The following is a 24879-nucleotide window of genomic DNA, read 5'->3' as shown; positions in this document are numbered from 1 at the left end:
TTTGTGCCTCTACACTCAAGATGGCTCCCGTTTTAGAGAAGAAGCTACTGGGCGCAGTCGGGACAGGCGACACTATGGAAAACAGCAACGAGGATGATGAAGGACAAAACCTCTGGTACGCACGAATCCTCACAGTGTCCATTAGAGCAGCTGGTTTTGCAAGGAAGTTGTTTATTTGACAGTGTGATGTGCTGCTTTGTCACCAGCCGGGTGCTGCCCAGTTCAGACGCCGGTCCCGGATGAGCTCCAACATACTTCACATAAACTTGTACTAAAGTGTGTGTCGGGCTGGGTTAGACATTAGGAGTCGGCTACATAATAAAGAAAGTCTCCTGAAGCGTTTGGACCCAGATTATCTTGATTTGTTAGCTCATGTCATTCTCACTGATGACTGTTGTGAGCTGTTGGTTAATATTTTGTTAAAACTCAACGGTTTACATGTTCTGTAGTGGTCAATTGGTTTCTCGACGAGGCTTTGAATCGTTGACTGTGTGTGTAAATATGCAGGTTTTATTTAGTTTTTATGATAAGTGTCAAGATGCTCGCTCTTGATCCCTGATGTGATCTAACGGTTGATTGACATTCATCTCTTTAGTGAACGTTTCCTTTTGCTAGCAGAATTTTTGTGGATGCTTTGGTAACATTTTATTACTTAGTTTTGACGGTAAACAACTGCAACTGTCCTCACAACTATCTGTTATCCCATTAAAGTCTGTTTACTGGTGTCATGAATGTCGAGTGATTTGTCATTTGTTGTTGTGTCTTTCAGGTCTTCAATCCTCAGCGAAGTTTCCACACGCTCAAGCTCTAAGTTGCCTTCTGGGAAAAATGTATTGCTTTTTGGTATGTATACCCTTTACTAAGGGTTGTTCTTAGTCAAGATTCATCGTTTATTAAGTGTGAATAACTTCTGTGTTCAATGTTTACGATTTCTTGTGAATGTGTGTGTAACGAGTAGGAAATTTATTTGTGTGAAGGAAAGTGATGTTAAGGGATTAATCACCCAAAACTGAACATTCAGCCATCATCTTCTTACTGTTGTGTTATTGCTAACCTGTGAATTTCTTTTGCTGAACACAAATTAATATATATGTAAATGTCTGCTAACCAGAACAACAACCAAAAAAAAAAAAGAAACATCTTACGTTCAATATAAATTAGAATGGTTCAGAATGAAAGAGTAAGAAAATTGTGCCAGAATTGTATTTTTTTGTGTTTGAGATCTCTTTATACTTGATTATCCCTTTGACTTGTGTGTGTAAAGCTGGAATAATTTGCTTTTTAATGACCAACAAGTATATAATATGTTGCGTGAAATGATTTTTTGGTGATGTTTTTAGGGGAGGATGGGTCAGGAAAGACTACACTTATGTCAAAACTCCAAGGAGCCGAGCACAATAAGAAAGGTAGAGGGCTGGAATACTTGTACCTAAACGTCCAAGATGAAGACATAGATGGTAAGTGCTTTTAAAGCAGATAATATAATAACAATAATAAATAATTATTATACATAATGCCAAACTACAACTGTCATTAGTTGTCATAGCTGTGATTATTTGATAATCTTGTTTATGTTAAATTTAGGGATGCACCGATCTTGATACTTGGTCTGGATATCGGTTTGATACCGTATAATTTTGCTGGATCGGGTATCAGCCAGCTGGTACCAATCCAAATCCAATTTTGCATGTGCGCTATATTCGGTGTAATTTATAAGCCAACAAAAGCCACGAAGGTAACCTATTATAAGGCACCATAAAGTTGTCATGTAGGCTACTATATCCCAAATGTTCTGAAGCCATCCTATAGTTTAATGTAAAGTACAGATGAATATTCAAGTGATTAAATTCATGTTCAGTTCAGCGCTTCCCGCCACTGTGCCTGTCAATCATTCTCCATTCATTCACAATTTAAACTGCGTGTCGCATTTGACAACAGGAAAAACTTTCTCCAAGACTATTTGTTCCTGTTAATATTAGTAATCAGTGGAGAAATGGATTTAGTTTAGCATAAAATGGCTTCATTTTGACCAGCAACATGGAGATCATTGCTTTTTCTAAATCATGTTGCGCTGTGTCTATTAGATCGGCAGATTGCATTCAAAGCACTGGAGTAGAGAGGGTTATTACCTGCTCTTCACACACAAAGTAGGCCTACCTGAAACTTTAAATGAAAAAAGGCTAAATAATACATTGTACAGATCCTCAACACATTGATTTCTCCCCTTTGTGCTGCTGTTTTAGAAGTGTCCACAGATACCGGAGGGCTCCGCTCCGTAAGATTATCCTCTCATCTTTCCAACTGAGTTTATTCTTCAGAGTGGATTACTTTAAGTGGTCCGAATAGTTTGTAAAGACTGGCTCATTGTGGTCAAAGTAGTTGATAAGATTAATAAAAGTAAAACTAGCGGCCTGGCACAAATGAATTGTCATAACAGAAAATTAATCAGCGTAATATAAGCTACTCTGAAACTGTGAAGATTTCACTGTCATTTTAACATTTTATTTAACAGACCAATGTCCGTTTGTGTGCTGAAGCATAAGCAGACCTTGTTTTGAACTTCACCTTAAATATTCTTTTTTTATTTTGTAGATAACTGACCAACAAAAATACATACCAACAAATTATACAGAACGAAATTCTTTTCAAAAAGATAATTTTTCAGACAAAAAAAAAATAAAAATAATTCAGACATTCTTTCAGTTTCTCCGTCTCACTCGCGGCGAGTTTAGGTGAGGGAATTTGTATTAAGTAAAACTGGCCTCAAACAATTTAGTTTAGTCTGCTTCAAACCTGCAGGAAAATATCAGGCTTTGCTAAGAGGCTGATTATTTTACCAACCATTAGTGTCAATAGTGATAGCCTATTAGAGATTTCATATACAGAGATGTCATATACAGCAGGCCTATAGGTCTGTTATTTTTACTAAAGAAGATATATTATTTGAGTTTATTATCAGAACTATAGAAACTGTATTATGTTAATTAAAAAAATGTCTAATAAAAAAACGGCACAGTAAGAGATCTGTATCGGTCGATACTCAGATTTTTGGTATCGAGATTCAATCGGTTCCAAAAAAAATGGTATCGGTGCATCCCTAGTTAAATTTAAATATTTGCTCTGAATTTGAAATGTATTTATATGATGATTTGTAAACAATTTGAATCAGTTTTTCTTAGTTTTATAATTTTACAATAAACTCTTCCAGATTTGACTCGCTGTAGTGTCTGGATCCTGGATGGTGATCTGTATCACAAAGGCTTGCTAAAGTTTGCAGTGACCGCAGAGTCGCTGAAGGACAGTCTGGCCGTTTTTGTAGTGGACATGTCGCGTCCGTGGACCATTATGGAGTCGTTGCAGAAATGGACGAGTGTGCTGCGCGAACATGTGGACAAACTGAGAATCCCACCCGAGGAGATGAGAGAGTTGGAGCAAAGAAGTGAGTGCTATTTTAATTTTAAACACCTTACTGTTACTCATTCAGATTTGAGCATGATTTATAGTTGATGGCATGTTTGTCATCCATCTTTCTGCTGGACATATTAATCAAGTGTTCAAGATAAGTATTTATTGTATAGCTGAGCTAGAGGATATTTTGTTGCCACAATACTATGTGTTAAGTTGTCAAATTAGCTTCTTGTGTGGTGAGAATTGGTCTTCTTTTGGTGTGTTTAGCAGGCAAAGACTACAGAATACACAAGACATGTCACTCATTTAGTTTTAATTGGGGAAAAGTGTAAAAGTCCATATGTTGAATAAAGCCCGCCTTCTAGTACTGGAGCCAATCATCAATCACTATAGACTGAGGATTCTCCAGGGGAGTGGCTCAGATCAGACCAGTGTTTTTACGACAGTTCCTGCAGTTGTTATGCACCCTATTTAGGGCTAAGGTCTAGATGGAATACAGCTGTAGATACTCTAATCAATATAGCACAATTTTTGTGACACTGTACAACAATAAATAATATTTTTACATTACTGTGAGGGTAGGGGTAGTGGTTAAAAAATACAATTAATGTATAATTTAAAAAAATATTATAACTAATTCTTGTTACCTTCCGGCCGCAGCTGTATCCCTTCTAGCAACAACCAGCAAGCGCACTGAAATCTGAGCGAATACTTACTTCACACACATGAGAAATGTATTAATGTAAAGCTTGAAATCTCTTATTTTAAATGAACCAACTGCTCTTGAAAAGAAATGTTCTTTGGTTTTGTAATTTGTATGAAAAGAACAAGAGGTACAGTCTATCCCCTCAAACTTGTAAACAAAGGTCACTTAGATTTTTTGGGGGGAAATTTTCCATCAAGACCAAGTTGGGAATTACTTCACAAGATCAGCGGGATTGGACGAGGCATTATTCAGAGGATGATAATGTGCTACATGTAAACATAAACAGCCATGAATGAGGTTGGTGTCGTGATCTCGTTCTAGTGCACATGTGCGTTAGATTGGGCAAACTAAAAAAATGCAGATTTTGTTTGATTCGGACGTTTAGAAATGTAACTTAAGAAACAGTTGTTGTTTAATTCTATTAGTGATTCCAAATATGCAATTCAATCGTAAGCTCGGCAAACAGTTTTGGAGAATATGATGTTTCCCCATTCAAACAGTGTGCCCGAGAGGCATTTCAAAGATGGCAGATCAGAGTGAAATTACTTGCCTTGAAGGGACTTTGGTTTAGGTATGTAAATTTGACGAATCAGCAGCAGATGATGATACTGCTATGTTTACATATTCACTTGGAGAGAAACCAAATTAGTTAAGAGTACAGCAAGTGAAAGATTGTGCTGAAAGTCATGCAACAGTAATAAATGCATTAATTCCTCCTAATGCAGCAGGGGTGGAGGAGGTTAAGGTTTTTGTTATTTTTATGTTATGTTTCATAGGGAATGATATATATATATATATATATATATATATATATATATATATATATATATATATATATATATATATATATATATATATATATATATATATATATATATATATATATATATATATATATATATATATATATATTAAGTTTGTTGTTGTGAACTAATTGGATGTAGTTAGTTATCCTAATATATCATGTTCTTTTTTAAAAAATATGTTGTTTTGTTATTGAGTTATAATACAATCTTGTGTAAGCAGGATCTACTGCACTGCAGGATGGTTTAATGACTGTTATGAAACACTGTTTGTGCCTTGAATTTGCATGACCCATGCTGTTCAGAGAATCCGAGATCTCAAATGCTGCCTTAGACAGAAATGCTGTTTATAATTAATATCAGCCATTTGCTAAGAATCATCATGATTAAAAAAAAACTTTGGGGTGATGGGCTACAAAAGGGCCTCATTCTTTTTTTTTTTTTATTCTTTTTTTTTGATGTGACCAACCGCCAGTGCTGCATTTAGTTCATCCAAAACACATTAAAACTTTAAAATCACATTAAAACTGAATCAGTGTTTTTAGTAAAGCGGTATGTTAAGCTTCCACTGTCTTTTTTGATCATTGCATCCTTGCTGAAATGAAGTATTAATTTCTTTAAACAAAACAGAATTGTGCTCCCTGTTCAACTCTTTAGGTGAGCCTTTCTGACTTCAAAAGTTTAACCTTCAAAAGTTTGTTTTTAACTTTTTTTATTTAAACTGATGGTTTAAATAAAGGCTTAGTTCACCCATTTTTCATTAATTATTTTTTGGTGAACTGACCTTTTCAGTGCTTTATCCAAGCTTTTGTGCCAAGGCATTTGATAGCCATTGTTGACTATATGAGCACTCCACTGTTGTACCAGGTGTGTCTTCAGTAATTTGGGATGTTTAAGTGGTGTGATGTTAGCATCAGAGGGTTTAGACGTGAAGTGAGAGGCTATTTCTGAGGATAAGTGTTTGTGCATGTGCCCTATAAATGGCTGTGAGAGCAGAATGGGGAAGTGGTTTGGCAGTGGTATTGTTTTTAACTTCTGTATGGAATCTAAAGCCCAGTGGTTTTATCTGGAAGCACTAATGTGTGTTTGTGTGAATATATTTATGTATATATGCTGCTTTTTGTGTGAAATGCATACAAATTACTGTTATTATATTAATTTTTATTCCTTTGATTTCTTCTGTGTCTCATGGTGGGTTCAAAGAAATGTTCTCTAAGAATATGAGCATGGGGAGAGTGTTTAGTATTGGCTGTGTGAAACTAGCATGTTTTACTACTGGTAACGTGGAACAATATTGAAAGTCTTGTATTGTTTCAAAGGGGAAACTTATTTGTGCAGTCTGTATAACTGCAGTCACCATATCAAAAAACTAAAGAAAACTATACCTTGAAGTAGGGCTCCACAATATATCGTTTCAGCATCTGTATCGCAATAGTCACATCGCAGGATATGCAGTGTTGAGTGGGGATTATAGTTGACCAGAATCCACAGGTCTAAATGCATGAGATTTGTGGAGACGCTGCAGAATTTGACCCTAATAGTGTTTTAAGGTCTGTGACTGTGTTTAAATCATTTTAATAGCGCATAAAGTTTAATAAAAATAAATTTTATTGAATTATTTATATGATGAAGATTATGCAATGTTATTTTGTTTTATTATTCAATTTCTGTGCCTGAATACTGTTCCACTCTCTCCAGAAAACCATGAAGCACTGTTTGTTTCACTTTAAGATTTGTTCCATTGTGTTTATGACTGTAGTTTATTATATGCTTATAATAAATTACGTGAAAAATATTTATAGTTGGGCAGCAAGGTGGCGTAATGGGTAGCATGATCACCTCACAGCAACACAGTGTATGTGTGTGAATAAGTGTGTATGAATGTTTCACTGGGACAGTCTGCGGCTGGAAGGGCATCCGCTGTGCCCCCAGATTAATAAAGGGACTAAGCCGACATGAAAATAAATGAATGGATGAATATTTATAGTTCACTCCTCTACAAAATCATCCCAGTCAGTCTAAATTAAAGACTTTTTAAATAGAGCCATCCAAGTCATCTGGCGAAAATGTATTTGTATTGCAATGTATATCGCAGAGAGAGAAAAAATATCGCAATGTCAAATTCTCAGTATCGTAGGCCCTACCTTGAAGTGTTGAGTAATTATTCTTGCAATATTTGCAGTTTGTAGTGTACATCTACATCTCATATATATATATATATATATATAATGACAGTAAAGAAACACATTTAAGTGTGGTCAAGCAAGCGGTTGTCTTGCTATCAGACTGCTATACGTTTGCATGTGCTAAATTTCATCAGTTCGTTTTGATTTAAGAAAACAGGTTTAAAATATTGAGTTATTTATTATGACATAAATTGTGCATGCTTATTGGCCCTACATACTGTAGCTCTATGATTCAGTTATTTGTAGGGCTACACGGTATTGGAAAAATCTAACATTGCAAAATTAGTTTTTCATCCTGTGATATGTATTGTGATGGGAATACAATTTCACTAGATTTGTTGAATAACTATTTGGACAGAATTTATAATTTTTAGATTAATTGGGATGATTCTGTAGGAGAGTGTATGCATAAAATGTAAGAAACAATCTACAGGCAAAGATAAATTCAATAGAGAAAAAGATACAAATTAAATAAACAGCATTTTATTGTTTTCTGAGTCGTCCAACTGTATTCAGTAGTTGAATAATCAAAAGTAAAATAATACTGCATATTCTTCATTTTATAAACAATCCAATAAAATTAATCGTTATAGATTTGTCAAAGTTACAAATGGTACAATTTCTTATGCCTGAATACCCTCACAGTCTTCAAAAAACACTTGCTAAATGATGATTTATAATCTAGACTCAACATTGCGTATAGTCGGGATGTGACTATCGCGCATGATCATGTTGCTATATCAGTGCTGAAACGAAATCTTGTGCTGCGCTAGTGTCTAAATGAGCTAATGTTCAATAAGTGAAGTTTAATGCACAATGATAACAGTGTAGCAAGCACATGGCTTGTATGTTGCATTTTGAATTAAAATATTTTATTAGGCTGTTTGGATTGTTAGTAAAGTGGATTGTTTATGCTATTCTGGTGGTTTGTTACGCTAGTCACTTATGAAATTTCCATTTAGACATTGAGATTAGTCATGGCGCACAGGTCTAGTGTAAATTTGTCTAAACCGACTCGGCTTTGTAAAACTGACCCACCCAGAAAAAGGGCAGTCGCTGCTTTAAGCAACGTTGAGATTAAGAAGCACAAGCAGTTTCTTCTCACTCCTCATGTTATTCTGGACTCAGTGATGTCAGCGCTGGTGGGAAGGACAGTTCAGCCTCTCTTACAAGCCATTGCATCATGGTCTTCTCAGCGAGACGTTCCTGACATTTCACTCGTGGTTCTAAACAGGACATGAGCACAGCGGCCAAGCATATCTCAAACCACTGTGCTGAAACATATTCTCACAGCTCTTAGTCAGCTCACACATTGACTCAACGTTTATTTTACAATGTACAGACATCTGGATGCACTTAATGTATTGGTATTTAAAGTTATTGTTCTTTGACATCAGGCTTTTTAGATGTACGTGGCTTTCATGGGAGTTGAATGCCTATAAATGCAGACTGTGTATATTGTTGACTGTCCCCACCCTTGTTTGTGGAAGCTGGTCAAAGTCGACACGGGAAAGTGATTGTAAACTAGGACTTTATTTGAATGAGGAGATTAAAGTAGGCCATATATTGTTTAGGAAAGCTAGTGGATCTAGATCAAAATCTGTAACGACATATTACCATTGACTGTCTAGTTAAAAACAGGCTGATCGAGTTATTTCAAATATGTTCACTATGTTTTTCAGCCTGAGTTTGTTATGAGAACCTCTGAGGGAACATGAGGCAGGAGAAACGAAGCTATTATTTTAAATTCTCTGAAGATGGGGCCTTGTGATATTCAGCTCTTGCCTATTGGCTGTTATCATTTAAGAAGCACTGCGTGGTGAACATCGGTTTGCCTTCTGGAAATAATTAAACTTTCCTAATGGACTCTTTGTTGAGAACAACACGGTAGCTTATTGGTTTGCTTGAAATGCACCAGATTATCTTGATCTCTGGCTCCTGTGGAAACATGTATACCCTTCACTTCACAGGGTGTGGGTAATTGACTGTGACATAACCAGTTAATGGAGAGTTTCAGAAGCGATGACTGTTCCAGTTTTTACACTGTGTCGTTCTGATATGCTTGGTGTGCAACATACATTATTATGGATACACAACTGTTTATTTATTTAAAAAAAGAAACATTTTGCTGAGCAGAATTTTAAAATTTATTATTTATTCCTAATAATTATTAAATACTCGTAATTAGTTATTCCTGCAGTTGTTCCTTTAATAGTACGCTAAAGGAAGCAGTGCTGCTTTTCTGGTTTCTGGGTCATCTGGAGCTGCATTCTTAAGGTTCCTGAGGAAGTTCCCCTTCCCTCCCTCTCTCCCCTGAGCACCTCCTGAATTCACCGCTGAATAAAGAGCATTCCAGCCACTCATTTCTGCATATCACCACCACTGTGCCCTCTCCATTTACTCCAATTTATCAGTTCAGCAGATAAAGATCCTGCTTTTGGTTTCTGTTTGGGGTCCTGTTGAAGTACTGTGTGAGCATAAGGGTTTGGGTGAGGGTCAGTCTATTGAGAAGGTGCTTTTAGATAATAAACTGTTGGGTTGAAAAGTGGTGAAGATCATCCTTGCCTAATGCCTATTCCAAAATTAATTTCTGTAATGATGATCTTTTTTGATATGTTGTTTGGGTCTTATGTAACCTTGGAATGGAATGTCCTATTTCTCAGACCATTATGTAAATGTGTTTCATTTGTTGAAGTAGGGTATTTAGAACTGTATTTTGACTTATAACCATCCCCAAGTTTTTATAATGTCAAGATTTTCATTCATTTTAAATAGGATGTCAAAATAATTGTTTCTTGGGTGCACCACGATGCAGACGCGGACAATTCGGTATCTGTTCAGTAAAAATCATAACCGGTTATTATGTACTGACGTCATTTATCTCATATGCGCTATGTCGTCGTAGCTTACTATGGCGAGGGAGGCGAGCGTGAGTATTTAATATGCTCCAACTTCTTAAAAATGCAGAAACTGTGCACAATTTCACTGCGTGTGTGTTTGCTGGATCAGTATTTCACTGACACTTGCTGCAGAAGCCCCTATTTCACTGCGATTGACAGAATGAAAGTGAACTCCATTTCTCTCTTACTGTGGCCTATTTGACCTGCTGGCGTGACTTTTCCTCTCCTTTCGGCTGTTACACCGATACTTCTGGATAGAAACACGAGCGCATGTCTGCAGTTTTCTCCACCGTGTCTATCATTGATCAGCTGTGATCGCCGCTGTTGTTTATCAGTGTCACTCATCTGTGAAGAGTGCAGCATGCTAGAGCCAATCGCAGCCCTTTTTGTTGAGCGTGTGATCAATCAAAGGGGTGTAAGAGAACTTTGTAGACAAGGATCAGAAAGCGAGCGGGATATTTAAATTTATATTTGTTTATATTATTTGCTATAAATGCTTGTGTTGTTTAAAGGTACAGTTTATATATCTGACTGTTTTAAATGACAAAATATATTTATACATTTTAATACAAGAATTGCTGCTGTGAAGAAAAAATAAAACCATGTATGGAAAGCATCGTTGATGCACAGAGAAATCGAATTGAACCAAATTGATGGCATGATAATCGTAACCGAAGCGTGAGACCAGTGTAGGTTCACAGCTCTAATTTCAAACATAAAACGTATGTATTTTTGAATTTTTATGTGACTTATAAAATTTAAGGCAAGATAATTGTTGAATATTTTGTTAAAAATGAATATTCTCTTGTATAGCAAGTTACATGCAGGGTTGCACATTTCCTCTGTTAGATAGAAAAAGACATTAAAGTGTGAGTTAAAAATAATAAACAATATTCAGAGACTGAATAGCTCTCAGAAATTTGATTGTGTATATTCTTTACCACAACTGTTCACACATAGTTTTGCTAATTTTCTCTCTAAAGTTGTCTAAATGCTAGGCCTGTACAATATATCATTTCAGCATCGATATCACAGTGTGATCATTAGCAATAGTCACCTTGCAGGATATGCAATGTTGTTTTTTGTATCATTACTTATCATTTTAACGTGTTTTTGATGCCTGTGATCGTATAATGGTTTTAAAAACATTCAGGTATAAGAAATTGTACTATTTGTGACCTTAACTAGGATTCATTTTATTGAATTATTTTTATTTTTATCATTCAGTTACTGTACTTGAATACTGTTAGACTTGGGAAACGATATAACACTTTATTTCAATAGTATCTTTTTCTTGATTTGTATTTATAGATAGTTATACACACAACACATGCAAATTCAGAAATGCACTGCAAATGGCACAGACCACAATGAAAATGTGTTTGGGGGACCCTAAAAAGTTTATAGATTGTTTATTAGATTATATGGCGATGCATTCCCACTGCAGAATCATCCCAGTCCATCTAACATTATAAATTCATTCCAAATAAAGATATTAAGTCATATGGTGAAATGGCAAAATAAAACAATATCGCAATGTTAGATTTTTCCAATATCGTGCAGTTCACTAAATGAATCAGTTTATCATGATCATTGAATTTAGGCTTTTATTTACATCTAAATGTTGATTAGTGCATACAGCAAGAACAAACCTCATTGTTTTGTCTGTCAAGCACAGTTGACCACGGATATTTGAAAGCAGCAGGTATATTGATTTTATTTATGTACTTTTACCTCTTAAGGAGCGAATACATTTCTGTTATTACTTAGAAGCTGACGTTGAATTGAAACTTTTACTGGTCCAACCTTTACATTGAGTCAATTAAAGAAATTAAGAGACTCATTCTGATGCGTGCATTGTTGTGATTTTCAATTCAAAATATTGCATAAGAAAATGTGTATGCTTATTGCTTTGCAAATGTATCTCTGCATGATCTGTAGCTTTGCTTACTAAAAAGCTGGTAATTGTTGAAATTGTTGCAAACTAGTTGGTAGAAATGTCAATGTAATATAAACAGTGATGTATAATTCAGTGGCTTTGATGCTTCTGTTATTGTTGTAAACTGAATGCTGCAGCTGCCACTGTTTACTGTAAATGAGAAAGTCAAATTTTTGTCCCTGTTCTGTTCCCTTCAGTGGTGAAAGCCTTCCAGGAGTATGTAGAGCCAGAAGAAGCCACACCAGGCTCACCTCAGAGACGAGCTCCAGCAGCCGCAGGAGAAGATGAGAGTGTGCTGCTGCCCTTAGCAGATAACGTCCTCACACACAACCTGGGCATTCCCATGCTCATCGTTTGCACAAAGGTAACTGGAAGTCTTAAAATCATTATACCAGCCAAGTTGGATGCTTCTGTATGAGTCTGATCTAATTTGAGTTCAGTGTAGTAACGCCTGGTTTCCAGTAAACTGGTACTACTGAACGGGTCACTCTGATCAAGCTTGCCTTTTTTTTTTTTTTCCAACAGTATCTTTATTTGGTGGGCATGGTGAAGAAAGTTTGCAACTAATGTTTTTAATTGATTAAAGAAGAAAGCTGTACAGGCCATTCAAATATTCACATAACAATCTGTGGTTGTGTTTGTTTTTGCTGGCAGGATTTTCTAATATAGCTGAATAACCCACACATAAATTAAGCATTTGAATAGGGCAAGAATTACAGAGATTTATTCAGAGATTAGAGATTTTTACAGATAACAAATTCAACCCTTTTTCTGGCTTTGCTACATGCATATTGGAAACTGGCCTTATCAGTCTTATCAGTGTAGTGTTTATATTCTGTTGAAAACATGACTTAACTGTGAAATAAACCGAGGTCACTGTCATAAATAGTGATGAGTCTTAATTTAGGCTTGTGCAAGGGTAATTTAGAAAAGTAAAGAAATCGAACCCCAAATTGTTTGAAAAGTATTGCATGTCATCATTGTCGTGTGTATCAGTAGTGGGAATTTGAGTGTATATTTTGAGTTGTTTTGCTTCGTGTTTGGGGAATGGGTGTGTTGTTTCTGATCATCATGTAGTGTCTTTAACTGGATGAAAAGCTCTCTTTATGGAGTCTCTCAGTAGCCTGCAGGGTCAGAGCTGCAGACTCACCATGCCCCCCTCACATGCTCTCAGATCAGAACACTCTCAATGATCGCTTCTATTGTTAGACTCCCTCCAGCTCAGAGTGCATGAAAGACAACCCTTTTTAAATTAGGTAGTTTAAGTCAGAGTAAAAAATTCACCCTTTGTTCAGCATGAGGCAAAGTGATCAAACGGCCCCACCCTGGGATAGAGGAGAATAGATCCTGATTGAATTTCACAACACAGTTACAGTTTACTTTAAAGAACAAAATTCGCTCTTATTAATATGCATTAGACTTCCCATTACTGATCTGTTGACAACAGCCTTTTACTGACCTGCTAAAGAGCTTTAAAGGGATAACTCTCCCAAAAAATGTAAATCCCATCACAACTGGTTTTAAGATATAGTTTGGTTTATCCACTCACAAATATGCATTACTAATGGCACAGTTTGGACAGTTTCCACTGTCAAAACGTACCAATAAGCAGAATGACGAAATTACTTTCTAACAAGAGGTTACACGTACTGGTGAAGATTAAAGACACAGATGAGAGGTTTGCACTGACTGTGCTATATGTTGTGTGTTGTTTTTGAACCCAAATAAGGACTAAATGTGTGCTGTGTAGTTTTTCTGTAATTGGTAACATATCGGAGTGTTTAAACAATATCTGTCTGAGGGCTGGGACACACCAAGCTGACGTCAAACAATTAGTGCAGAGAAAAGAAAAAAAACAACTGTTGTCGGCTCAAGTGTGGTTCTGTCTGGACCAAAAAGCTGCACATGAATATCAATCAATCAAACTTTAATTTTATAGCGCCTTATTACAACCAGGAGGCTGCCCAAAGTGTTTTACAGTGATAAAAACAAAATTAAACATTAATGGTAAGAACACAAGTGTCAGTAAAACAGCATTTTGTTCTACCAAATATCAAAAGCAAGTCTAAATAAATAGTTTTATTAATAGTTAAACGGTGCCATATTTGTGATGATGCGAAGTTCTAAAGGGAGAGTATTCCACAGTAATAGGACCTGCCACTGACAATGAACAATCTATGAACGACCCAATTGTTTATACCTGGATCTGGAGACCTCCAGCAACAACTTTCCTGCTGATCGTAGGACCCTGTTCAGTTTGTAAACCTTTAAAATCTCACATAAATATGAAGGTGCAAAACTACTAACTGCATTAAAAACAAACAACAGTAGTTTAAAATCCATTCGGAATTTAACAGGGAGCCAGTGATGTGCCCACGTTTGCAACTAATTATCAGTATGGACCTTTTTCTTAGAACACAAAATTACCCATTACGCTTTGCGTGTATGCACAAGGAGAATGCTTAGAACTTCCGGTCAGCAGCGAAAGCGTATAAACTGTCACAATTGGACCGCTTTGAAACAATAGTTTTAATCTATTTTATTTGGTTTTAACGTCTTTGAACTAATACTGCTGTCGATCAGCACCACCTCCTGGACTGGATGTTTTTAAAAAAAGGTGTTCTAACGTTAATAGGATGGAAAACAACTGCTGCAAGGCATTTTCCCCTCGGTGTCAGACGGCATCTTGTGCCATTTAAATGAATCCTCGTCATCGCTAAAGTCAACATTTTCTCTTTCTTTCAAGTATATAACCAACCCAAACAAATGTAATTCACCAAAATGTTTGACACACACACACATGACCTGTACTGTCCCACTAACACATCGATTGAATAAGTGTCACGAAGTGAAAATAAAGTGGCATTTTGAAATGACAGAAAAACACAAACTGTGGTAAATACTTCACAACATAAACTAAATAAATGATACCTAAACGGCTCCCGATTAGAATCAACATGCGAATCAGCCAGCGGAGTATCAGTAACGGACTTTTATTGGTCATTTTTTAAATTGCATGACTTGTATACCTGTTAAGTTTCATGCTAGTAATCTGGTTTGCTCTATAATGCAGTGAAGTATTGTGCGTGTGTGCGTGTGTTCATGCATTGAAGAGTCGCTCTGCTGACAGGTCGGGAACACACACACACTGTATTTCTGTCGGCAGACACGTGAATGAGGAGAACGTTTTTCTCTCACCCTTGAATCACATCTGACAGATTATAACAGCTTTAACACACACCCTTCAAAGTTGTTTGTCACAAAAACACTCCGTGATCCACTCAAAAGGCTATTGAAACCCATTTTCGGATCGCAAATTACCTGTTGTTAACGCTGTTAACGGAAGTTCTAAACATTCTACCGGAAGACGCTGGTTGCTATAGGGCCCTTCATGCAGCATCCAAGAAAAAGGTCTATATGAACATGCCAAACAGATGTCAGCCGACTGAAACTAGAACGCATGTTCTGCACCTTTGTGAGTGCACATGTCTTTTCACACCCACGGGGGCAGTAGTCTGTTTTCTCATTCCACAAAGGGTGAAATGTGCACAGACCAAGTGTAAAGACAGCACCATTTAGTACCATTATGACAGCAATTGTCACTTACCATGGAGTGATTCATTTGTTTAAATGTGTCCGATAAACTAATAATTCATATTGTTTGCAAATATTTGAGAAATGTAGTGAAATTACAGTCGACTTCTTTGTGTTCTCGTTTGACTTGAATTGTTTACTTGTTTACATCACTTCAGTTTTTGTTCTTGTGCTCGGATTTGTTGCTGAATAACCAATCAGATTGTTCTCTTCAGGCAATGTCTATTCTACATGATAAATCAGGTCATCTCGATCCGATGTTAACCTGACAAGAGATGATGTGGAAAACAGCAAACCAGTAAGCTCAGGGGTGTCCAAACTCAGTTCTGGGGGTCCGATGTTCTATAAAGTTTAGCTCCAACCCCAATTAGACACACCTGAACCAGCTAATCAAGCTCTGGTAGTGGACTAGAAACTTCATGGCAGGTATGTTGGAGTAAAACTCTGCCGGAAACCGGCCCTCCAGGACAGAGTTTGGCCTGAGCAAGCTGGATGACTCTGGCTGACAGGTCCACAAAGCCCAATGGCAGATTATCAACTCGGTGTGTCCCTGGCAGATTTTAACAGGGGTGTGCCGTTGGTGTTGTTTCATGATCACATTTGTTTCTGTTTTTTTAGGTGGTCAGGATGTAATTAATATCAAGTGAGAGCTTGTCCTGTGGTTCAGTAGAAGGTCAGTGGTGTCTGTGACGTGTAGAGATGAGTTTGCATTTGCATTGGCCAAGACTGATCTGTCCAGGATATTTTTGTCATGGCAGCCTCCTAGTTTTTTTTAAAGCAGTCTAGTCAGCAACTCCTCTTTCTGCCAGACCCATTATGACTGGCAATCGGCCACAACCATTCACAGATATGACTGCTGCATTCAATTAAGATTGTGGATTTGTTTGGGATTTTTAGGGTGGGATGTCTAACAGAGGATCATTGATGAGGTTGTTGGCCCCAAAAGGGTAGTCTATGCACCCTTGTGTTGCCCAAATGTGTTAAGTGTTTTCCCCTTACCGATTATCTGTCTCTGTGTTTTAGTGTGATGCTGTCAATGTACTGGAAAAGGAGCATGACTACAAAGAGGAGCATTTTGACTTCATTCAGTCACACATCCGGCGGTTCTGTCTACAGTGTATCCTCCTCACTTAGTCTCTTCCCCCCGCGTAGAACACTGTAAAGATAATGTGTTGGGAAGTGTAATTGTATTTCTCAATTAGTGTTACAATACTAATATAACAGCCTACATGAACTACCAAAATGTGCTTTAAAATGCACTGATAATCACTAGAATACAGCAGGTGGTTAAAAAAGAGAGCCAAATGAGGACGTCTATTAGAGCTGCATGATATTGGTAAAATGATATTGCGATATTGTTTGCGATTTAATTATTGAGATTTGAATGGTTTCACAAGATAGTTTGAATGGACCCTTTTCACAATCCTGTTATGATGCATTTAACGGTCAGCATCTTAAATCATTGAAAGTTTCTAATATTTAGATTTATAAAAAAATGGATATACATTTATTTGTATTTATTTATGTATGTATTATATTGTCTTTGCTTCAAATTCAAAAAACGAATTACAGCTTATGCGAGGTGTTTCTAATGCAGCGTCTATGGGGCTGAGAGTAAATTTGACATTATATTCTCTTCTGGCCGCCGTCATCAGTCTCATGCTATCCTTTTTTTTTTTTTTTTTTTTTTTTTTTTTTTTCCTTTTTCTGAAAGTCTTCAAAACATAATTGTAGAGTTTTTCTTTTGTTATTTCAGCAAATAGTATTGTAAAAAAAAATGTTGGTATTTTCCCATTCACTGCGTGCTAAGTTTTCCCAACTATGAGGAGAAACCCAGAAATGTGAAAAGGGTCTATAGCACTATTTAATGGTTTTCTGATGAGTCTTATAGTATTCAGCTAGAGAAACTGAATATTCACAAAAGCAAAAATGCTTTTCTTACTTTGTCTCGTTTCTAGTCCAAATATCAAAAAAAAAAAAAAATTATCTTAGAGCAAGTGAAAATAATGTTTTGTTTCACCTTCAGAAGAAATGTCAAAATTAAGAGTGATTCCTTAAAACAAACTAAATGTTTAGCCAGTGGGGTAGCTGATCTTGTTTTCACTTTGAAATGTGGATATTTGGACTAGAAAGAAGACAAAAAATATTATTATAATGTTTTTTTCATAAGTCATATAAATTCTATACAAATACAGTAATTAGAATTCTGTAGCTCCTGGTCAACTATAATTAAGACTCAAAATTGCATATATATCGACAATTGCAGATACGCACATTGTGATAATGATGGAACGATCGCTGAAATGATATATTGTGCAGCCCTAACGTCTATAAAACATTTTCAAAACCTGTAAACAGACAATGTATAGGGTCATATGCTTTAAATAAAACAAGTAGCGTCAGATGACACTATAATAGTGCAATAAACAAACTCATGAGACGTATACAACTTGTTAACAGATGTTTTTTTTTTTTTTTTTTCATTGTAAATTTTTCAAAGATTTTCTTTTATACATTTCATGCAATGTGATGTTAAACCATTTACACTTCATATAGTTTGTGTATTCTGTTTTTAATTTTAATTTACTGGTAAGTTAGTTAAGTTTATACTTCTAGTATTGTTAGATGCTTTTTTAGTAGAAGTTATGATCTTTTTTTTTATTAGTATATAGATCCTTAATCAAATATGACAGATGGAGCTGGTTTGATTTACACTTCAGTCAAAGAGGAGAAGAACCTGGACCTTCTCTACAAATACATGGTGCACAAAATATACGACTTCCAGTTTTCATCGCCTGCCTTAGTGGTGGAGAAGGACGCAGTGTTCATGTGAGATCTCTGAAATCCCCTAAACTCGTTAAATGATCTTTTTACGCTATTAATTGCATGGTTTCTGTTAAAACACCATTCCTCTGCAGTCCATCAGGATGGGACAATGACAAGAAAATTGGCATCTTACATGAAAACTTTACAACGGTTCGGCCTGAAGATCCCTTTGAGGACTTTATAACAAAACCACCTGTACGAAAGGTAAGTTTAAAAAAAAAAATTAATAACTTCACCTTAATCTTTAACTGCTTTTGTAAGTTTCCTCCTTGCTTTTTTTTTTGTTTCTAAAGTTGGTGCATGACAAGGAAATCAGTGCTGAGGATGAGCAGGTCTTCCTCATGAAGCAACAGGTATGTTAAATGGGTTTAGCAAAAAAAAAACCTACTTCAGGATAATTTATGATATATTTTTAATATTTAGTTCTGATCTTGAAAGGCAGGCAAATGTACCGACTCCGATCAAGTGATACATTCTTTGATGTAGAAATGCGTTTCTGGCACAGCTCTCATTTAATTAGATGAGGTGAAATCCATTTGTCTGGTTTATTTTTGCTCATGTTTCCAGAGTTGTCTGGCCAATCAGAAGCTGGTTCGTTTTCATAGGTTGACCATGGCTGGGTTTACATCATTCTGTTTACAAACACAATGTTTGGTCAGACTGCACTTCATTATGGGTCATGTCACACATTCAGAGTGGCTCCATGTGGTTTAATCAATCGTGCACAGTGTTTATGTGAGGGGATTTTATCGAGAACAGTCTCTGACACTATATCAGGCTGCAGAGTGCATTTAGCCTAATTCTTTGACTTTGAAATGAAGAGATCGCTGTCTGCGATTATGTCAACCAAACATACTGTTATGAATCATCTAGTTGTATAATACTATTTTGTTTTTTTTTTTTTTTTTTTATATAAACTTTGTGCACTGATTTATTTTTTTTCTTTTCTGTATATGAAGGGAATTTGTTTTCACCAAGACTTCATTCAAAAGCCCCTATTATCCATTCAAAAATGTCATATTTTGGTTTAGTGATCTCCAACAACAGGCCGATACGCATGCAAGGTCAAAAAACACTTTCATTGTCGTATAGTATGCATTTATTTTTACCTAATTATCCCAACGACTCCCATATGATTCGTTCAGCGATTTATTTGTTCCCAAACCCCTCAATAGCGCGATGCTAATCTGCGCTGATTGGTCCGATGACCCGGTCTATTGGTCGACTGTGTTAGTGTCAGTGACAGAGAGAGAGAAACGCCAACTACAGCTTATCAACATTGTTGAAGAAGTCAAGTGCAGTGTGTGTGAGCCCAATGCAGGAGTGCATTAAAGCAATGTAGTTAAAAACCAGCATATTGATCTATTCTTAACCATAAGACACACAATGACACGTTCAGTATTAATCCACACAGCGGCAAAAGCTGAACTATTTTGAAACTTGACCGCTGCACGTGTATAGGAACAGCTGACAGTGGCCATAGCAACGGCAAACGGATCGTGAGCTCACAAACACACTTAAATCCGTAAAGAAAGCGGCATGTGTCTCGATATGTAATATAAAGAGTTGACAGATACAGTACAAGCCACGTGGAGCGATTACAAGTAACAAAACACAATTATATACATATTTTGCAAGCTATAGAAAACAAGGAGGCAATCATTTTGCACTTACTTACACTTGTAAAATGGAGGAAGAAACTGATCCATGAACTGTGTACTGATAAAGTTCCTGTCAAGCTATGACAAAGTCCCATACATCAATTGTCTTTTCTGATCCTTCCTTAAACAAACGACTGACAAATCCCCTTTTGCATTATTGCATTAATCACCAGAACGTTCACTTATTAATGTTCACTTCAGTCGTGATCAGTCCATACACACCCGCACTCTGCTGGTGTCTGAAGGGAAAGGCAAGTTCACGTTTTACCGGATCCGGCACTTCATATTTGGTATTGTTTCGTGTCAACGTCGACGCAAACGGGTGAAAGATCTGTATGAATGACGAATCATTTAAATGTTAAAAAATGTATAATTATTTAAAAATCTATATTTTTAAACAAGATGTACTTTCAGATTTAACCCTCAGCTGGATGTTTTCATTCATATAGAAGTGTGGAATTCATTCATCCTATAGAGCTGTGTGGCACACTGTATAGAAGGTTCAAAAACCATAATAGGGGCTCTTTAAGTTACTTAAATTCAAAGAAACTGTAATATTAAAAGACATGTTTCATTTTAAATTAACTATTCTTTACCACATATGTTGACGTTGATGATGACGACCCTACATTTTTAACCGCCATTACTTCAGTCTTTAGTGTTTGTTATACTTTAAAAATAGTACTTACTCGCTGTTCATCAGTTTATTACATCCTTGCTAAATGAATGCATTTATCTCTTAAAAAATCTTCTTGACTGCAAATTTTTGAATGGTTACACATATTAGTTATAAAACCTGAAGCAGTACAAAGGTAATTAGATGTCTTGAAAAAGTATTTACACACTAATATTTAAGCTCTTGTGTCTTAATTATCTTTGTTTCAGTCTTTGTTAGCCAAGCAGCCGGCCACACCCACAAGAGGAACAGTAAGTGTGTCTTCAGATCACACACACACACACACACACAAACACACGTTTAACTGTGACACTGTTATGTTGTTGTAAGGATTTTCTTTGTTTAAAATTCTTACACATAAACTTTGCAAGTTACCAAAATGCACTGAATCATTTTGCTAAAGTTGCATTTCACATTTGTTTTCTTAATACTGGCTGAATGTGTTGGGAGATGTGAATCTACCAGATTACTTGTGTATTTTCGTGACATGTATTGTGTGTTTTAATATAGGAGTCTCCTGCCCGGACTACGTCTGGTTCACCTCGGCCGACAGGTCGGACAGGACCCACCAATGTGGCTAGTGTCTCGCCCATGACCGCGGTGAAGAAACCAGACCCCAACATGAAAGGTAAGAAATCTTACCTTCCAAGATTACACGCACCAGTTGATGCAGAGCCTAAATGAAGCATTGTGATCTCATGGCTCTCTATTCATCTGGGTGGCACAAATAACACATGATTGTGCAGTCAAGCAAAAACTGTGTTTTCGTGGGAGTCTAAATATGAGCACTTTGTTCTCTCTCTCTCTCTCTCTCTCTCTCTCTCTCTCTCTCTCTCTCTCTCTTCTTTCTCAAACAAGCTCGTCTATTTTTGCTGGTTAGTTTCTTTGCCTACCTTATGGTGCTTTTCTAATCTCTTTGAAACACTGCCCTCCTGAGGAGAGGATTTGAATAATTCCCTGCACAATTCCTGCACAATTCAGTTGTGGTGAGGGGGAAAAAATAGAATATTTCCCATCATTAAATCTCAGCTGGACAGCATATCTTATACCAGCAGGACTACATTCATTCAGTTAATGAAATCCACTTTAGCTGAATTGTTAGAGGTTCATATCCTGTAGGGCAGGGGTTTTCAACCTTTTAGGATACACTCCCCCACCCAAGTCTGTCCAATTTCACTCGTGCCCACCTACCCCTTGCATGTGCAAACATCATTCACATATTACTTGCTTTGTTTAAAGTGCGTAGCATTAATTGCATTGAAACATAAATATCTAGCTTACCTGATTCAGTGTGAGCCTGTTTCTGTTAGGACAACATACTAATCCATGGTTGGATTCCTGACACAACTTACCGTAAATCATCTTCCACTGTCAATAAGGGTGAGCCATAGCCTACTTGCTTTTGATGTATTGTACATGCATACAAAAAATGCTGCTTTGCAAAGCCAAGTTCGCAGAGCCCTCACAAATTACTTTAATCTGACTAAAGTCATAATTGAACTAAATAGAAATGGAATTAAGATGTGGAGTATGCGTATATTGGTGGCAATCAATCAAACGATTACCGTCATGTAGGACACTTTGCTGCATTTTGCGACAAGATCCACACACACACCACAAAATGCGGAAGTTTTTTTTTCTTTCCTTTCAGTGTGCGGTATCAAATTCCATTAAAACAACACTCCTTCATCAGTCCTTACTCCACACTCGCGTACAATACCCCAGTGTGTCACGGGGGCTTAAATGAAATGTTCATGAGTGAAGAGTGAAACTGCCGAACTGCAGTTAAAGTCGACAAATTAAAGCTGAAGTACCCCAAATTACATGAGACTCTGCAGGAAACGTGGATAGCCTGGTGAGGCAACATTCAAAAAGCTCTTCACGTAAACGCCTAATTATTGTCTTATTCAGATTAAGGCAAAGAACTAGATTACAGATGTCCATCTAAACATAGTCATTAGTCTTCAAAATAAGTGAAAGATCCAGAAGGGCATTCTGCTGATTTGATTCAGAAGGGCACTTTTTTGTCAGATGGCTCACCAGTTTTACTTTCATTCACCAGCACTAATTTTAAAAAGCTCCCAGTCCATTTTATTTCTATATATTTTACTTGAACGCATTATCTCTACAAGTGCCTGATAGTTAGCTGTGGAACTAACGTTAATCAGATTCACTCTAGTGAATGGATAAGAATCGTCACCATAATTTACTCGAATGCGCTCCTCAAATGCTCGCGCCCCTTTTAATAGGTGAAACCCACAGGTTGAAAATCCCTGCTGTAGGGTATCAGGGGTCATATTTCAGATGTTTTAAACCTGTTCTTTTTCACCATTATTTAGTTGGTAACTAGATTACATTGTCTACACTCGGTCACTTAATGCATTTTTTGTAGTTTGATAGGCAGTCTGATTTTTGAAAATGGTTTTTATTTACATTTGACCACATGAATGCGTCTCTAGTATATCGGCTATATGCAAATTGAACCAGGTTACATCAGCTAAGGCGGCAGATACTCCTACCCCTTTTACAATGTACAAAGGCTTAAGCTATATATATATATTATATATATGAAATTTACAATACATTATAAATGAAAATACTTAATGAAACCAACATCTCAAACTGTCAGCTGTGTCATTCCATTACTTAAGCATTTGCTCTGTTATCTTATGGCCATATAGTCCATAACACGTGCATTCATTCATTCATTCATTCATTCATTCATTCATTCATTCATTCATTCAATTAATTAATTTTGGGAGGAGTAAAATTTACATATGTGTTTTCAATAACCAGATGCATTTGGATCTGTCCAGTTTTCATTAGACATTTAAAAAAGCGAGCGATTGCTCCATGTTTTAAATTTCTGTCCAAAGAGGTCCTGTTTTGATCCTCGATTGGTCTCACGCAGTCAAGTGATGCGGTTTCGCAGGTCAGAGTTCATCAAGCTTGAACTTTGCACTGAACTGCAGCGAACTGCGAAACCTAAAGCATGACCCTGCGTTTCCTGTCTGACGCATTCGCGTGCGTATGAATGGAAGTCTAAAGGAGTAAAGTCCAGTGTGACCGCAGCTTTAGTGATTTATTGACGTCCGGCAATGCTAAATAATTTTTTTTATTATTATAATGGTGTTAATATGAATATAAGTTTGGGCCTCTTCATTGCCATTTCATGTCATTACATTTGATTTGTTTGGGTTTCTAGGAGCTGCTGCAAATGAGGGAGTGCTGGCCAACTTCTTCAACAGTCTGCTGAGTAAAAAGACAGGTGTTCCAGGGCAGTCCTGGGACACCAGGGGCTGGAGCAGGAACAGGAACGGGAACGGGTGTACAAGGCTCTGCAAAGAAAACAGGTACATTTTTGCCAGCATCAACCATAGAAATGGATAAACTCTCATAGTCATGTATGGGTTATGCTTCTGCCCAAAGTGATTGGGGGGAAAATTTGCATGCATATAATGTTGCAGTAATGAGAGTGAAGGCCTGATGACCTTTAGATTTGCTCTTGATGACTTTATATTTGCAGTTATTGCTGGCAATGTTTGAGTTTTTAGTTTTTTTTTTTGTTATATTCTTCAAATGAATTTGCCATGCAGTTTGTTTTTTGCCTTATGATTTGGTTTAAAGGGATGGTTCACTCAAAATTAAAAACAAATCTTCATTCACTCGTACTTGAGTAGATCTAATCTTTTATCATAGTTAAACACAAAAAAGATATTCTGAAGAATGTTGGAAACCATGGTAGGAAAACATACTACTGATGTCAAAGGCTGCTGCTTTCCAATGTTCTTCAAAATATATTTTTGTGTTCAACAGAAGAAAAAAGCTCAAACAGGTTTGGAACAATTGGAGGATGAGTTAAATGACAATTTTCATTTTTGGGTGAACTGTCCCTTTTAATCATGCCCCATACAGTCCTTGGTGGCGTGTTTATCAGAATGTTTTAACAGTTCCTAGAACTATTGTAGAGCTGCGCATCGTTGGATTTGCTCTTCAGTGTTTGGACTCTCAGTAGTGATTATTAAACCACACTGAACTGAGCTAAACTGAACTGAACTTAAACACTACAAACTGAACTACACTGTTCCAATTTACTATGACCTTTTATGTAAAGCTGCTTTGACACAATCTACATTGTATAAGCGCTACACAAATAAAGGTGAATTGAATTGAATTGAAT

The 24879-nt window shown here is 36.6% G+C and overlaps 1 protein-coding gene across 1 annotated transcript in view; it reads left to right on the top strand.

Moving 5' to 3' along the window:
* dync1li2 (dynein, cytoplasmic 1, light intermediate chain 2) overlaps positions 1–24879 on the top strand; it is a 30366-nt gene continuing 5487 nt past the window's right edge. The window contains 13 exon segments of the mRNA XM_056461983.1: positions 1–115; positions 770–843; positions 1341–1457; positions 3209–3439; positions 12140–12306; positions 16560–16653; positions 18230–18365; positions 18455–18566; positions 18656–18715; positions 20909–20950; positions 21210–21327; positions 23905–23975; positions 23977–24052. Of these exon segments, the coding sequence (XP_056317958.1) occupies positions 21–115; positions 770–843; positions 1341–1457; positions 3209–3439; positions 12140–12306; positions 16560–16653; positions 18230–18365; positions 18455–18566; positions 18656–18715; positions 20909–20950; positions 21210–21327; positions 23905–23975; positions 23977–24052 (1393 nt within the window). The 5' untranslated portion in view covers positions 1–20.

Source organism: Danio aesculapii, chromosome 7 (assembly GCF_903798145.1).
Source record: "Danio aesculapii chromosome 7, fDanAes4.1, whole genome shotgun sequence".
NCBI lineage: Eukaryota > Metazoa > Chordata > Actinopteri > Cypriniformes > Danionidae > Danio > Danio aesculapii.
The sequence above is the reverse complement of the archived record's forward strand: the minus strand, read 5'-3'. Positions and strand labels throughout refer to the sequence as shown.